Raw genomic sequence first — 16,041 nt, 5'->3', positions numbered from 1 at the left:
GCCACAGCGACCTCCGCAGCTTTTCGGATCCGCCCTGGAACTGTGGGCACAGCCCGAGCGTGAAGCGGCCCCGGGCTGGCAACCACACAGAATCCCAGAAGCAGTTCGTTTGGAAAAGACCTCCGAGATCATCGAGTCCGAACTGTAAACGAGCACCGCCATGGACTCCACCGTCCCTCTGGGCAGCCCATTTCAGTATCTAATCACCCTGGCTGAGAAGAAATTCCTCCTAATGTCCAACCTTAAACCTCTCCACTGCAGCTGGAGGTTGTGTCCTCTCGTCCTGTCTCTACGCGAAGGCACATATTGAATTCAGGCGCGGCACCGGGGCAACTTCCCTCACCGTCCCGACCCTCAGGGGCCAGCTCGGCTCGGCTCGGAGTCCCGGTTCGGCGTCCCGGTCCCGCCCCCGCCCTTGTTTCCCGGCGGTGGGAAGCACCGCGCACGCGCGGATCAGCCCCTTGCACGCGCGGCGGGCTCTGGCGGCTGCGCGCGCGGCCGCGGCCCCGCCCCCTCGCCCCTCCATGCCGCGTGAGGCGTGCGCGCGCGCGGCGGCCGCGGCGGGATGTTCGTGGCGCGTAGCATCGCCGCGGATCACCGCGACCTCATCCACGATGTGTCCTTCGACTTCCACGGGCGCCGCATGGCCACCTGCTCCAGCGACCAGAGCGTCAAGGTGAGCGGGGAGACGCCGGGCCTGGTGCTGGGCGAGTGTCGCGGCGCCGGGCGTGCGCGGCCTACCGGGCTGCGGCTCGGGCTGGGGCGCAGCCGAGGGCTCGGTGCGCGGGAGGTCCCGGTGCGGTGTCGGGCCCTGGGGGCGGGAGGCTTTCGCCCGCAGTGCACTTTGTGTGTGTGTTTGTGTGTGCGCTAACGCGTGTGAACACGGGGACTGATTCCGACCCGTTGCTGCGGCAGGGAAAAGATTCCCGACTGCTGTGCCTTCAGCCGTTTTGTTTATTCAGTTAAAAATCTCTATTTATTAAAGGAGTATTTATGAAAGAAACTGCTGCTTCGTTACGTAGTGCCAATTATCTGTATTTGTTATGGGAAGAAGGTGGAGTGCCAGAAAGCAGAAAGCCGGAGTGTTCCATGTGTGCCCTGGCAGACTGGGGAAAGTGTAGAATACTAGAAGCCTTAATTTTTGCGTCCCTTTAGAGGAAATGAAACAACATTTTATATTTACTTCAGCGAAAAGTTGATTGCTTTTTCCCTTTTTTTCGTGCGTGGGTAGATTTCAGAAATCTAATTGGTAGAGAGCTGTCCTGTTTGTTATTAAGTCCAGGTAAATGGTTGAGAAAGTCGCTTTTTTTCGTAGAAAGCTATGTCATACACAGATTAGGTTTAAGAACAAGGAAACAGACCCTTCTCTCTGAGCACAGACTAAAAAGCAAATAACCAGCCGCAACAAAATGGTCCCCCCAGAAAGTAAGCCAAAGCCATGGGGATCTTTGGTTTCGACTGACTACCTAGAGTGGGCAGTTCTTAACAAAGATGCCAGGAGGTAGGTTGAACACAGAAACTATGTTCCTTAGCAGTGTAATGTTACTTTCCAGTCATAATTGCACCCTTTATGAGACTGTTCAGAAGTTTTCCTCCAACCAGAGGGACATGACCCAGGTTGTGTTAGAGATCCAGAGTGGCAAACGTGAGGGGACTTTCAGTACAGCTTTAAAGTGAATGAGTGACAAACAGGAGTGGGTGGTGTCTTTAATTTGGTTTTTGTTCATTACTTTCTGCATAATTTTTCAGTAAAAAACTCATAAAGACGGTGTGGGAAGTCAAGAGAGGAGAAGGTTCAGTGACTTGCATGTGGTTATAAATCAAAGCAGAAATCTCATAAAAAGAAACAACATCTGTTCCCACACCATCCTGATGTATATTTTTCTGCCCTGCTGTGCTTTTGGGATGAGTGCTGGGAGCTGCATGAGGGTTTTGCAACCAGATCTGAGCACTTGAGGATGCTGGGGGCACTAGAATGAAACAGAACAGTGAACTCTTGGAACAAAGTGAATGAAGTTTTGGGAATTGTAATAATTTCTGTGTAATTTACTGTTTAAAAAGAAGTAGAAGTCATACAATAGTGGATTTTGCAGGCAGTAGCTCTTCTCCCTACTTGTAATAGGAATATTTTCATGGCTGAGTGAAGTGCAATTGTGTACTGAACCAGGTAGTGTTCTGCATGAAAATGTTTAGTGTGTGTGTGTGTGTGTGTGTGTAGTTTTGTTTATATATATGTATCTTTAAAGTACTAGTCTGTAAGCTTTATTTACTAATTGTATTTTGATTTCTCAATAGGTCTGGGACAAAAGTGAAAATGGAGATTGGCATTGCACTGCCAGCTGGAAGGTTTGTGTTTGTAAAAATTACACAGACATAACTGTCATTTCTTCTTTGTTTTTGGAGCAACATGCTTTGTTTCTGCTGAATTTTAGAGTAGAAATGCTTTTCATTTGATGTAGATTCTGTATGTCTTGTGTAAAATACTTTTTCTTTGCTTTTATGAAACATCTCTAGTGCCTCTTACTTAAAGCAGACTCCGACATGCAGTCTGCTCTTGTTAGTACCTAGCTGTGTTGCCGGACTCTAGTATCAGTAAACATCAGTGACTGGCATTCAGGGAGTAGAAAACAGCACCTTAATTTTTAATTTAATATTTCCTTTTGCATATGGTAAGACTTAAAAATAATAAAAGGGCAGAAAATTAAAAGGAAGATGTCTGGCTATTAAATGTTATAAGATCTAACCTCTGCTTTTTGTTTTCCAAAACCTTTCTGAGAACTGTGTAATATAGAGGCTCTGCTTCATCTGGATGGTGCACTCAGCTTCTGAATTGTTCTTAAACTTGTGTTTAATAGAACCACAATACATTCATTCCTGTAAATGGCAATGCAAGGGAGGCTTCTGAATTCCCCTTCTCTAAGACAGGAATGTTGACTAGGTATGAAAGAAGAACTTCATATTAAAAAGAAGATTAATAATGCTCTGCAAGTGCTTTTGAAAAGTACAGGCAAGCTAGAAGTGAATGTTGTAATGGCTGAAATTTGATTGAGAGCAAAACTGTACTTTTTACATTAAGACAGAATCATGTTTTGGAACTTAAGGTAGTAATAAATAATGCTTTGAAATAGACTTGTAGTAATTGCATTCTAAACACTTAAGAACAATAACTTTGCAGTTCTGGGTGGAAAAAATAGCTGCAACAGCTGCTATGGAACTTTATGTAAAATAACATAGGTGTTGCATATAGGTAGAATTATTATAAAAGAAAGGCCTTATAAAATAATGTTTAGGCCCTGCTACTCCAGCTAAGCTAACAACTAGCTTATAAAAATGTAAAAAAATTATGAAAATGAGGATCAGTTAGCACAATAATCTATTGTTGTAACAAAACCTTTTGCACCTACAAAAACAAAGCATCTGTCCCATAGGAATCAGTGAACAAAATATGTAAACTATTCAGGAATAGAGAAATTTGATGAACATGTAAAATGCCATTTACTAACCAATGAATTGAGTGGCAAGAAAGTTATGAACCAATTAGAGTTAAACACAAGATCTTTGAAAACTGTATAAAAATAGGCTGTAATGGTAAAGATTAGCTTTTCTACATAAAGAATCAAGAGTCCTGTCTGTTTCTATTGTGACACAAAGTTTTCAAAGGAAGAGTGTTACTATTTTCTAGAATTCTGTTCTTCAGAAAGTCATGAAAATAGAAGGTTCCTTGGCCTAATGCAGGAAGTTTGCTTCTCTACAGTGTTTTGATGTTATCTTGCAGACACACAGTGGATCAGTGTGGCGTGTGACGTGGGCCCATCCTGAATTTGGGCAGGTCCTGGCTTCCTGCTCATTTGATAGAACAGCAGCTGTATGGGAAGAAATAGTGGGAGAGTCAAATGATAAACTCCGTGGCCAGAGTCACTGGGTGAGACTTCTTTTCTATAGCTATAAAATTTCTTATTTTGGCTATTTGTGGCAACATTCCAATGTAAAGTAAGTATTTTTAAAACATTTGAGGAAAACTGGCTACATTCTGGCCAATTAGTGTCATAGTAAGATGTTCCCTGGCAAACAACTTGCAGACATGAATTCCCATCAACAGTAGAGGTAAAGTTGCTTTTTTCTTTGTCAACAGATCATTTGAAACAGCACTGGCTGTTCTTGCTCATCTTTCAAACAATAGAAAAGTTGGGGGGGATGTTTTAGTGGAAGATGTAAACAATCCTGTGAAATGATGCTGTCAGGCTTTGATTAGCCTTCCTTAGGGAATAAATTTTTAATGGGAATTTCTTTGCAGGTCAAGAGGACCACTCTAGTAGACAGTAGGACATCTGTTACAGATGTGAAGTTTGCTCCCAAGCACATGGGTCTTATGTTAGCAACCTGTTCAGCAGATGGAGTTGTAAGGATCTATGAAGCTCCAGATGTGATGAACCTCAGCCAGTGGTCACTACAGCATGAAATCTCATGTAAACTCAGCTGCAGTTGTATTTCTTGGAATCCTTCAAGGTATGTTACTAAAACATCTGCTTTATGACTGTAACAGTAAAGGAAAAACCATTCAAAGCTGAAGTGCTTTGATTTCTGTTTGTCCAGAAGCACTTAATGGCTTTCCCTGTGGACACAGTGTTGTGTCCTGCTGATCCTTACTCTTCTATTCATTAGCAGCAGTCTGTGCTGAAGATTCAGAGTACAAGCATTCACTTTAAAGCATGGGATAGGATAAAAGTTGATTTAAAACCTAGCATTCATCTACCTTTAGCTTATGTGATTTATCTTCCAAAATCTGAATGAAATATCACTAAATCAACCATTAAAAGCACTGCAAAGAATGCAGACTCTGCCAGGGAACTTGTGGTAAATACTAGACTGTAGATGCAGTCTATTAGAGAAAGACCATTTTTCTCTCAGAGAACATAGTCTTGAATTGCTGAGTAATGATTTCACCTTAGGGAGTGTATAAAGTGGGCTTTCGAAACAACAGTGAAGATAGTGGTAACTGTGAATAACATTTAACTCATGTTTCTTTGTGATTTTTTCCTTGTGATACTCTGTGGTGGTGTTTTGTTTTCTCTATAGATAATGTGTTTGAAATTTACCAAGTGGCTTAGTATACTTTCTATGGGAAATAGTATATATTAATATAATATATATAATATGTAAATATAACAGTATTTGTTTTCCCCTTTTAGCTCTCGAGCACATTCTCCAATGATAGCTGTAGGAAGTGATGACAACAGCCCAAATATACTGGCTAAGGTTCAAATTTATGAATATAATGAAAATACCAGGTATGCTAAATAACAGTATATAATGTCTATGGGATCATGAAGTTGTTTATAATATATGGCCTTTTATTCCTATCATTAGATGTGGAGTGGAGTAGTGAATAATAATACCTTAATTTTATCTCTGATCCATTGGGTGGGAAAAAAGAGGGAGACTCCAGAATGGTAACTGAGGTTAACAGAAGTTATATTGATAACTTTATTCTCTGTCAGTGCAGAAATGTCGGTGCTCTTAACCTCACTTTAAAGGGAGAGTTGTTGTTTCTGTGACTACTAAGTTATGTGCTTAATTTTGCACAAGGTGTTAACAGGTGAAATTTGAATTGTGTTGCACCAGGCACTGTTTTATTCAAAGCCTCCTTACAAAGATTTTAAAGGCATGATTATAATGACAGAAAATGCTGTGAATTGCTCATGGTCTGCTGAAGTTCAGGTTGTACAGTCAAGAGTTCAAAGAACCAGAAAAGGCTAGGAAGCTTGCGCACCACTACTTCCAATTAAATGATAACAGAGAAAGTGTGTTTGATTGGGAGTGATTGATGTGGGAAAGGAGACCGAGTGTTCTGTGGATTTTATGCCCAGCTTCAGGCAATGCTCTCTGTTCATTAACAAAAAAATTACTGTAACTTACTAAGAAAATGGAATATGTGTTTATCATACAGCAGAGGAGGCAGACAGCTGTCTGCTTAAAAGCATGGAAAATTCAGTAAGTTACTGAGATGCAAATTCCCTTTAGATTTGTGAATGGAATATTTATTTTAATTTCCCTTTTCCAGTTGTAGACAGAAATGTTCTTTGTACTGCATTTCTTGCTCTGTTGTATGACTTCCAATAGTGTAGCATACTGTACTTAGCTTGGCTACTGTATCTGATAGATTCAATTTCTGAAGGAATCTGCTTGAAATTATTGCCTAAATTTATGTTAAAAATATACTCTTATTTTTGCAAGTGTACTTAACCCTTTTTCCCATTTCCACTGTATCTGGTTTATATAGTTTGCATTACTGGCAGTTTTCATGACATTAAAGGTTAATTTCTTGCACTGTACAGGAAATACGCAAAAGCAGAAGCTCTGATGACAGTCACAGATCCTGTACATGATATTGCATTTGCTCCAAATTTGGGAAGATCCTTCCACATCTTGGCTGTAGCAACCAAAGATGTACGAATTTTCACACTAAAACCTCTAAGGTGAGCTTAAGAGGAAGATGGATTGGTGTGATGTGATGCATACTATACAATCTTGTTCAAATAGTCGCTGCAAAGCAAAAGTAATAACTTCATAAATTCAGGAGTTTTAGCAAACTGATTTCTAAGGTGACAAGATTGTGAGCAAGTCTATAATTTTGTCTGAATACCTAATCTAGTAACAGTTATTAGAAAGATGTAGTTCTCTCTGACATCTTGTTCAAGCCCAGACCTTTGAACAGTTGTGTGCAGAATTGTCACTTTTCTCTTAAACAGGAAAGAATTGACTTCCTCGGGAGGATTAACAAAATTTGAAATTCATATTGTGGCACAGTTTGATAATCACAACTCCCAGGTGTGGCGAGTGAGCTGGAATATTACAGGCACAGTGCTTGCCTCCTCTGGTGATGATGGCTGTGTTAGGCTCTGGAAGGGTAAGGTCACTCAAGTGAAACACATTAACTTTATAGTCTGCTGAATTGCTTGAGAAATTTTGCTCAGAACGTAATTTTGGAGTGTGTTCCATTTGTGGAAGATGGATATTTTTTCTGTATTTATGTTTAAGGAAAACAGAATTCAGAAATAACTTCCTGTTCTGGAATGCTTGCATGATTTAGGCTGCTGTGAATAGTTTTGTTACTGTACCCTGGAATTGTTTCACTAGACTAGAGCTACATGAAGTTGTCATTTTAAAAAGTAAGATAGATCTTTTCCTGCTGCTAAACCTAGAAAATCTATATTCAGTCACAGTGTCCAGCAAATGGCTTTTTTTCTGTTTGCATTGTTAAAAGAAAATAAATTAATACTTCCCCCCCACCATGAACCAAACAAATAAGAAAAAAATCCCCACAACAACAACAAAAACCCATTGGAAGTTACCTTACACATTCTCATTTGTTCCTCAGTATTGTAATAGTGGAAACTGAGTTTTAAATTATGGACAGGCAGAGAATATCAGGCAGCTAAAAGGCCAGATCATCAGCTGTTTGGAATTTATATATTGATATTGAAGTTCAGTTCTGATTCACACCAGGTGTGGGGCAGGTGAAACATATTTGTAGGGAAAGCTGAGCTTCAGAAGAGAAACTTAACAGTTTCTATATGTTTGTGTTTGCAGCTAATTACATGGACAACTGGAAGTGTACTGGTATACTGAAAGGTAATGGGAGTCCGGTGAATGGTAGTTCTCAGCAGGGAATTTTTAATGCCTCTCTAGGTTCAGCCAATACAAGTCTGCAGAATTCACTAAATGGATCATCTGCCAGCAGGTAGGTTAATTAGTAGAGAGACTGATTTTCAGTAAATAGTATTTTCTCTGAATCTTCTTAATTTCATTTAGCTCTCATATTTTACATGTTTTTGAAGTGCAATGTCTATAAGCTCTTCTGGTTTTGCTCTGTGGTTTGTCTGTTATTCCAGTGTTAAGAGGAAAATGAACAAAACAGTAAGTGATGCTGAAACAGTCTGTATAAATAAGCAGTCTAAATAACTATTTTCCTGTTTAGTCCTTTCATATTATTAAAAACAATGTTTTCGAAATAGTTTTGAAAGAGAAGCTTCATCCTACTGGTCTGTAACTTCCCTTTTGTTTTAGATGCATATTTAAAATTGAAGCAAAACTACTAGCAACAAATTCTGCTTTTCTCTGGGATAATGTAGCAGAAGGGAAGGAAGAGAAACTACTTCATAACATATGGTTTCAACAATCAAATGTTAGTGTTAGTTTACTTGGTTTTTGCAGGTGTGTAGCATCAATTGAATAAAAGTTTGTGGCTTTTAAAATTTCCCTCATATGGCATTCATGTTGCAGATACTTTGCCTTAATTTCTCTTAGATTTTTATTCTGTAATAAGAGTAGTTAGTAAATTTTACTGCCTCTTTTGAAAAAAACATTTGTGCACACTGAAATATAGAAATATGCTGAGTCTTGCATCTCTATAGTGCAGTGTGTAATTTCAACTTTACAGAATTTTAAGTCCTGTATAAGGATGAGACATGGCCAGATTCTATAGCAGCAGTTTCCAAGTTTTGTGGCCACCTTTGTTTCAAATGCCTTGGGACAGTTTCCCTTTCCATCCGTGTGCAGCTACTCATGTGGGGGTTTTTTTTCAGTTTGCAATGCTTATCAGTAAAGTTTGTTTTTGGAGAGTAGCACGAGCCTGCCCCCTCTTCCCCTTTCAGCAGTCAGTCCTGAATGGCAGTTCAAGATCGCTAAGGCTATTGAACAGAGAATAGGTTTCACATTTTCTTCACAAAATAAATGAGAGCACAAGAGACGGTAATGGGCCTGGTCCCTACGAGAAAGAGCAGCAGAATGATGTAGGCCATGGTTCCAGGTTCTACTTGCAGTGTATTAAATGAAATGCAGCCCTGCCTTGGAAATGGTATATCCAGAACTGTGTAGCTGTATTTGCTTGGGCTCCTGTGGGGGAAATGCAGGCTGTTTTACAGCTCTTTAGCACAGGGTGTGGTATCACAATCTCCTTATCTAGGACTGTGCTACCACGAAGATTAACTGTCCCCACCCCACTGGTGGCTCTTTTCCTGTCCTTGAACTTGGTGCTAAGCCGTGAAAATGAAACTTCTAGCATTATTTCTATTACCTTGATTGCTCTGTATTATGGAAGGTGTTTTATTTTGGTTTTTAATAAATTACTGTTGCCTCCGATTTGTAATACAATGTTGTTTCCAGAATGAAGTCAGTGGCTGTGGAATTTCCAGACATACTGTGTCTGTTCCTAGGGTTGAGCCTTGTTATAAAAGACACATACTTTACTACATGGTTTCTTCTGTAATGATATTGTCCTGAGTTGAATAAGCACAGCCATTAACTTCTGTGTTAGTGTTAACATGCTGATAAAGATTTATGCATTGACCTTTGACTAAATAGGTATCCTATACATAACTTATTGTGACTGTAAGTGCTATATTTCATGTCTATATGTTTCAGCACTTAAAACAGTTATAGCAGAGGCAGATCTAAAAAAGATTATAAAAGCACTATGGCCAAACTGGATTTTTACTCAAAATAAATTTCACACATGATGTAGATTGTTAGGAAATAAACCAGTAGGGGTGTATTATTATGTTGATGTAATTGTCTGTCTAGATTTATGATACAATTTCCATTCTCCATTTGTATTATGTCCTTTTTAACAGAAAGCAGAGCTGATACCAAGCTAACTGGAGTAACTTTGGTGTTTTGCTGCTTGTTGCATGCACACAGGAATGGAAAACGAACTCCTTTTTCCCTTCCCCAGCGTCGTTTGACCTCTCCCAAGACACCAGCAGCCTGCTAACTACTAAATGCTGTTCAAAAAGCCTTTTAAAAACACGTGTGTGTTTTTTTGTACTAGCCTGCACAGTTTGATACTGACGGAACACCTGATAGAAAAATATTTGGAGAGGCATCTTGTTTGGAAAAAAACATAAACAACCCACCCAAACCCCCAAATTTCCATCAGAACATATTTTTGAAAGCTTGTCAAATTAAAACATAGTTCATGATTAAAAACAAGAATTTTTGTCCTTGATTGGGATGGGAGGAGGGAAACGACCATTATAATAACTTCCATTAAAATTGTTTTGAGAATCAATTTGTTTTGCATTTCAGAGTGTTCAGTATTTGATTAAAATTCCTAAACATAACAAGATTGTAACTGCTTTGTAATATATGCAACTGGTAGTTCAAAGGAGTAAGAAAACTGTTCTGACAATTGTACAGATGATGGCTTTTAGTGTTTTGGTATTGATTCATTTATATTCTTTAGTATGACTTCAAATAAATGTTTTGTAAGTACCGTCATACTTCCTTCATCCTAAAAGAAGTGCTTTTCCTGTTAGATATTTGTACATTCTTACGGTAATAATTACAATTACATGGAGTATTTAAATTCTCTAAACATAGTATTCCTGAAAAATGGAAACACTTTAGCCATACAGAGATATAAACCAAAATGCAGCTTGTTAACTGTCCCATAATTTCATTAATAAAGTGATAGCTGTTTTTTGATGTAAGTCCACAGAATTGTAAAAAAGACAGAAAACATAATATAGATACATTGAAATGCACAAGTGTTACGGGTAAGTTCTAATTAAAACAGCAGCAAAATGACATGAAGTGGCATAATTCTGAATCTTACATTCACTAGGAATCTTGAATTTACACTGAGGATTTTGCAGAAATGTGTAAATAGATACAAAGACTGTAATTAATTCAAAGTAGTTGTTCTCTGTAAATGTATATCATTAATGTTAATAATTAACAGCAAGGTTTTTATATCTATTCTAGAAATGCTGTGAAGTTCATCTGAATTGGAGGCATATGCAGCAAATGTACTTTGATAATATTTAATGTATATTTTGTGTCATAAACAAGCACTACTGAAAGCTGTTAACAAATCACAGTAATTCTGGGAGAATGAAAGCCTGTTAATAGCTGTACTACACCACCCTTTTGACTTCCAAAGCACTCCATTCTTTTGTAAAAATGTATACTAGGACTGTGACTATGGTATTTTCTCAGTGAATTTCAGTGGAAAAGACTATTACTTTGCTTTAAAAAAGGGGTTTCCAGATTTGTCTTGTTTTGAATTGCAAGCCTTGATTTCTGCTATTATGTTCTATTGGTTTTGGCATGGATATACTAAAGGCTTTTTTTTTTTTCCAGCATGTCTTTTCTCCCCTTTGGTTCTCCTTGTATTTACTACCTTTCTCTTCTTTTCTTTTTTTTTCTTTTTGTTGTTGGTTTTTTTTTTTTTTTTTTTTTGGTTGTTGTTTTGTTTGGTTTGGTTTGGTTTTTTTGTTTTGGTGTTTTGTTCCTTAATTGTTTCAGGTATTTCTTTCCCCCTCTGGATTCCCCACGGGCTGGATCGCGATGGTCCAGTCATGCCCAGCTCCTTCCTCCTCCTCCTCTGATAGAGCAGTCTTGTGATGCTGACACTGCCAACCTCCAGTATCCTCACCCTCGCAGACGATGTGTATCTCGGCCTCTTAATCTTTTACCTGAGAATGAAGGGGTTTAATATTTTACTTTAAATAAATCCTGAAGGGCCTTATTCTGGTATTTGTGAATGCTTCCATTTCTGGCTGCCTTTGTATTCCTTCTCTGGTACAGAAGACTTTTTTAAAAATGTGGGAACTTTATGCATGTTGTGCAAAGGAAAAAAAAAAACATTTAGAACGTGTTATTTGTGTATCAAAGACCATTTTAATTTGTACCCTTTGAATTTTGGCAACATATATAAAGAGTATTAGCCACAAGCTCTTTATGGAGTAGGTGACTTCAGTGTGCCTGTCCTTTTTTCTTTGTTTTATTTTCTCCTTTTTGAAAGCAGTTTAGTGTGGTCTTTAATTTTTTTCTTTTTGTATACTGCATCTACATGTCAAACATTCTGTAAATTAGACATGCCTTCAAGACACTTGTGAGTGAAGAATGATGTTGGATCAGCTTGTTAAAGAAACAAAACCATTCCTGTGTATACGCAGCAAAATAATTTGAAGTGTTTGGTTAAGATTTTTCCATCTTGCTGTATAAATATTTAAATTTTATAATTGTGGTTGACTAATAAACTTGTTCTGAAAGGTCTGTATTTGTATGCTTTTCCTTATAATAAACATTTTTCTTTTTTAATAGGTTCCTGATGAAGGTGTTTTTTTGATTCATGTGTCTACTCTCCTAGCTCTGCTTTTGTGCCATTCTTGATGTGCAGCTGCATATTCTGGTCTGTGCCACAAGGTGTGCTCTGACTTTCCCCGTGGGTGTGCTGAAGGTCTGTGGAGACTGCTAGAGTTGTTGGGTTTCACATTACCTTTCAATTCTTTTCCAGTGATTGAATTAAATCAGGACATTTTGAAGAAAGAGCGCTGCTTAAACGCCAAATGTCTTTTCTGATGTGTCAGCACAGGAACATCACTGCCGTGGACCAGTGTGTTGGCACTGACTCAGACTGGTGCAAGACAGGCAGGAAGATAATGCTGGACAAAGTGCATGGTGTTGCCCAGGAGTAGCATTACTGCACAGGGTGGGATTGCTGACTTTGTTGGGCAGATCTCGAGGGGAGCAAGGAAAGAGGAGACCTTTGTGCAGCAGAAACCTGAAGTATAATTATATATTTCAGTGTGTTTCAAAATAGCCTTACCCTGAGTCCTACTGGACTAGACCACTACTATGAGGTAAAGGAGAGGGCAACTTGTATTTTTCCAAAGTGACAAGTTCCTGTGAGTCTGAAAACTTCATTTGCTCAGATCCGGCACATTTGTTTTTTTATTTCTCTCTGAGGGAACAAGTTTTAATTTAAAAACCCATGAGGTACACTGGTGTTAGAATGTGCTTGCTGAACATGTTGGGGGAGAGGTTGCCTGCTTTCCAGCCAACAGGAGCAGAAAGGTGGAGGAAAAAAACAAGTTTAATACCTTTACCACTATGCCAACTTTGTATGGTAAACAGAAATGTTACATGCTTAAAAGATGATACTTAAAGGGAGGGTGGGAAGTAACTATTTCTCTGAGGGAGAATGAATAATTTAAAAATTATAAACACTGGGATACCTTCCTAAACCAGAGCAAATTGTTTCTGGGTATGCAAAGAACAGAACATATTTTTGAAGTGTTGAGCCATTTGCAGAATTCCTGTCTTAACACTTGAAGAGGTCACAGATTAACCAATTATAGTAATGACAGGTTTTTTGCAACTTCTAGTAGCGCATTGTTAATAGTTTATTAGCATGGTCACATTATTTTCCTCTGTGATGAACGTGTGTTGTTCATCCTAATTCCAATCATACTTCTTACTAAGGCAAACATGCTGTAAGTTTCAGTTCAAACAGGTCATGTTAGAACACAGAGGCCAAGTACTTTAACCTCAGCAAATGAACTCAGGCTGTTTGTGTGGCTGATATCAGCCTGCCTTGCCCCCTGCCTGCTATTTTGTATTGACCTCTCTCCAAACCAGGACCCTTCGATCCACATCCCCGACTTTCCACCCCTGCTTCTTCAAACTCATGCTTCCCTGTATTCCCTTGACTCAGGCTTGTGAACTGTACTTCTGTGCAGGATCTGGACCCTTGGACATAGGCAGCAGAACTTCAGGAGTGAAGATTATAGAAGGGCTTTGAAAGGGATAATTACAGCAGGTACTCACAATTATTTTAAATTTATCCAGCACTTTAAAAGGCTATGCTCCTTTTTCTTCTGAAAGAATACCTGCGGTAGCCCTTCTACTACTTCTGTGCTTGGAGCACATTTCAGTTTGAACTGCCAGGATCAGAAGTTTTTTGGGTCTTGTGGAAGCCATGAGATGGCTTTGGTGGCTTTATTTGTTTGCTTTGGTTTTGCGTGTGTGGATTGTGTCGTGGTGGTTTTGCTTTTGTTATTATTTGGTTTTGTTTTGAACATACTTGAACCAGTGTGAATTTCTGATTACCACAAAACGTGAATTTTCAGTGTTGCAATTTCTGTACTCTCCATACCAGGAATACAACTGTAGAAATGCATCGTGGAAACATCCTGGACACTGAATTTGATTTGAAGATCTGTTGAAGTCTTCATGTGCGTGCACACACACACACACACACACATACACGCGTTCAGAAGGCACCTGCTCACACCCTCTACTTAAAAAAAAAAGTAACACGTACGCTTTAGCATGGAAATGAAATTTTCCGAGTTCTGTACATAGAACACAAGGAGCTCCACCTCAACACGAGGAAGAACTTCATGCTGAGGGTGGAAGAGCACTGGGACGGGCTGCCCAGGGTGGTCGTGGGGTCTCCTTTTCTGGACATTCAAACCCCATCTGGAGTGAGTCACCTGCTCTAGGTGACCCTGCCTTGGTGTGCGAGTGGGACTGGACGATCTCCAGACGTCCCTTCCACCCCTAACGATTCTATTTCTCAGCCTCATCTAACTGATCCAAATGGCAAAAACGGGGCAGGAAACAAAGCCGGAAATATAAACAACGTCACATGAGTTAATCCGAATGGAGGTTTTTTTTTTTTCCCATTTTTAGGTAGGAGGGGGGATGTTCAGCGGCCCTTTCCCTGGAAGACCCCGAGCTATTCACTAGTATAAGGATCCAAGGCCGGCCGGCCTTAAAGCAAGTACCTGAGACAAAACACACCCTCGCCACACCGTGCCCGTTCCCTTGGGAAACTCCCGCCTCCCGTTCCCGCCTAACGGCCGCCGGGATGCCGCCGGGGGCGGGGCTGGGCGGTGCCGCGCGCGCCTCGCCCAATCAGCGCCCCCGCCACGCCTCCCCAAACGTTCCGTCTCTCCCGCCTCTTCCCGGCTCCCGCCGCGGGCCGTGCCCGCCAATCGCCGGCTCCGCTCGGGGCGCTGCCATTGGCTGCGCGGGTGGGACCGCCAAAGTTTGGGAGGAGCGCGCGGCGCCGCCGCGCAGGCGCCCCTGGGCGCGCGGGGGGCGGGGCGGTCGCGCGGCCGTTTCCGTTGCGCGCCCGGGGTGCGAGCGGTGCCCGCCTGGCCGCTGGGGGGCGCTGCGGCGGGGGGGGCGGATCCCGAGTTTTGGCGGTCGGTCCGTCTGTCCGCCGGCGCTCCTGCTGCTCCTGCGACCCTCGGGAAGGGCAGAGCCCGGCTTCCCCTGTTGTCTGGGCAAAAAGGCGCCGAACTACGCGGCGGAGCGTGGCCGGTGAGCAGCCGGAGCCTTCCCGCCGCGGCCCGTGGTCGCACAGAGTTGGTATCGCCTCAGGTGCTCCCCGGAGGGGCCGCGCAGGGCAGGCTCGGACTGCCGCGGTCCGGGCGGCTTTACGGACTAAATATAGGCTGGCGCGTCTGGCTGCGGTGCTTCTGTGACTCGCAGGAGCTCCGCTCTTTCTAGGCCCTCCAGGAGGGCTGTGAAAGTGTGTCCCCCCCAAAAGTCTTGGCGGAAGAGGACTGGGAATGGTTCTTGAGCACGTTTGTGGATAAAGCGGGATGGTTGCCCAGGAGTAGTGGCAGTGACGCGTGATTAAAGTGCGTTGCCTCGTGTAAGCGTGAAGCTGTTTGGGTCCTGCTTGCAGATGCTGCTCGACCGGGGCTGATGGTGTTGCCGGGCCGAGTGCTGTGTGTGCGGGATGATGGAAGACTTCAGGAATATCGCCGACGAGACGTTCCCGAGCTACTTGGGCCAATCCTTGAACAGCAGCGCGAGTGTCGTCTTTGAGAATGTCACCGTCTCCGACCCGGGGTTACCTGTGGCGGCCTCCACTGTTGCCAGGAGCCAAGCCGGCGGTGACAACAGGTGAGGGTCTCAGTAAATGCCATTCAGTAATACAAAAAAAAAAAAAAAAAAAAAAAAGGAAAAAGAAAGAAAAAAAGAAAAAAAAAACCAGTTGAAGCATTGCTTCTAGAGAGCAAAAATTAATTTCACAAATTACTTGGTCAGTGGTAAAACTATTTAGCAATCAGTATCTCAGTAATCAGTAAACATAGGATTGTCTCTATTCTATTACCAGTGTAAAATTTGCATTTAATTTGTAACTAGTTCAATTCTTAACACTTGTGAAAATTGCCCTTCAAAAGTAATATAATTTTTAGACTGTAGCAGTCAAGTCTCTTTTAACTCAGCTCTTCA

The 16,041-nt window shown here is 41.2% G+C and overlaps 2 protein-coding genes across 3 annotated transcripts in view; both read left to right on the top strand.

The window, feature by feature from the left end:
- The first annotated feature begins 519 nt into the window (after window positions 1-519).
- Window positions 520-12,105, top strand: SEH1L (SEH1 like nucleoporin). Of its 2 annotated transcripts, none has more exons than XM_062487791.1 (9): window positions 520-676; window positions 2,296-2,346; window positions 3,776-3,922; window positions 4,295-4,506; window positions 5,190-5,288; window positions 6,336-6,476; window positions 6,750-6,907; window positions 7,591-7,741; window positions 11,308-12,105. In XM_062487791.1, the coding sequence occupies exons 1-9, from the start codon at window positions 566-568 to the stop codon at window positions 11,495-11,497; spliced, it is 1,260 nt and encodes a 419-aa protein (XP_062343775.1). In that variant the 5' UTR covers window positions 520-565; the 3' UTR covers window positions 11,498-12,105. The 2 variants fall into 2 exon arrangements, with proteins under 2 accessions (XP_062343775.1, XP_062343784.1); XM_062487800.1 differs by having other exon boundaries at window positions 521-676; window positions 9,633-11,445.
- Window positions 12,106-15,288: 3,183 nt separating this feature from the next.
- CEP192 (centrosomal protein 192) overlaps window positions 15,289-16,041 on the top strand; it is a 55,681-nt gene continuing 54,928 nt past the window's right edge. Inside the window, exon 1 of the mRNA XM_062487776.1 lies at window positions 15,289-15,708. Within this exon, the coding sequence (XP_062343760.1) occupies window positions 15,542-15,708 (167 nt within the window). The 5' untranslated portion in view covers window positions 15,289-15,541. The remainder of the gene's footprint in view (window positions 15,709-16,041) is intronic.

The sequence above is a fragment of the Cinclus cinclus genome, chromosome 1 (genome assembly GCF_963662255.1).
Source record: "Cinclus cinclus chromosome 1, bCinCin1.1, whole genome shotgun sequence".
NCBI classification, from domain to species: Eukaryota; Metazoa; Chordata; class Aves; order Passeriformes; family Cinclidae; genus Cinclus; species Cinclus cinclus.
The sequence above is the reverse complement of the archived record's forward strand: the minus strand, read 5'-3'. Positions and strand labels throughout refer to the sequence as shown.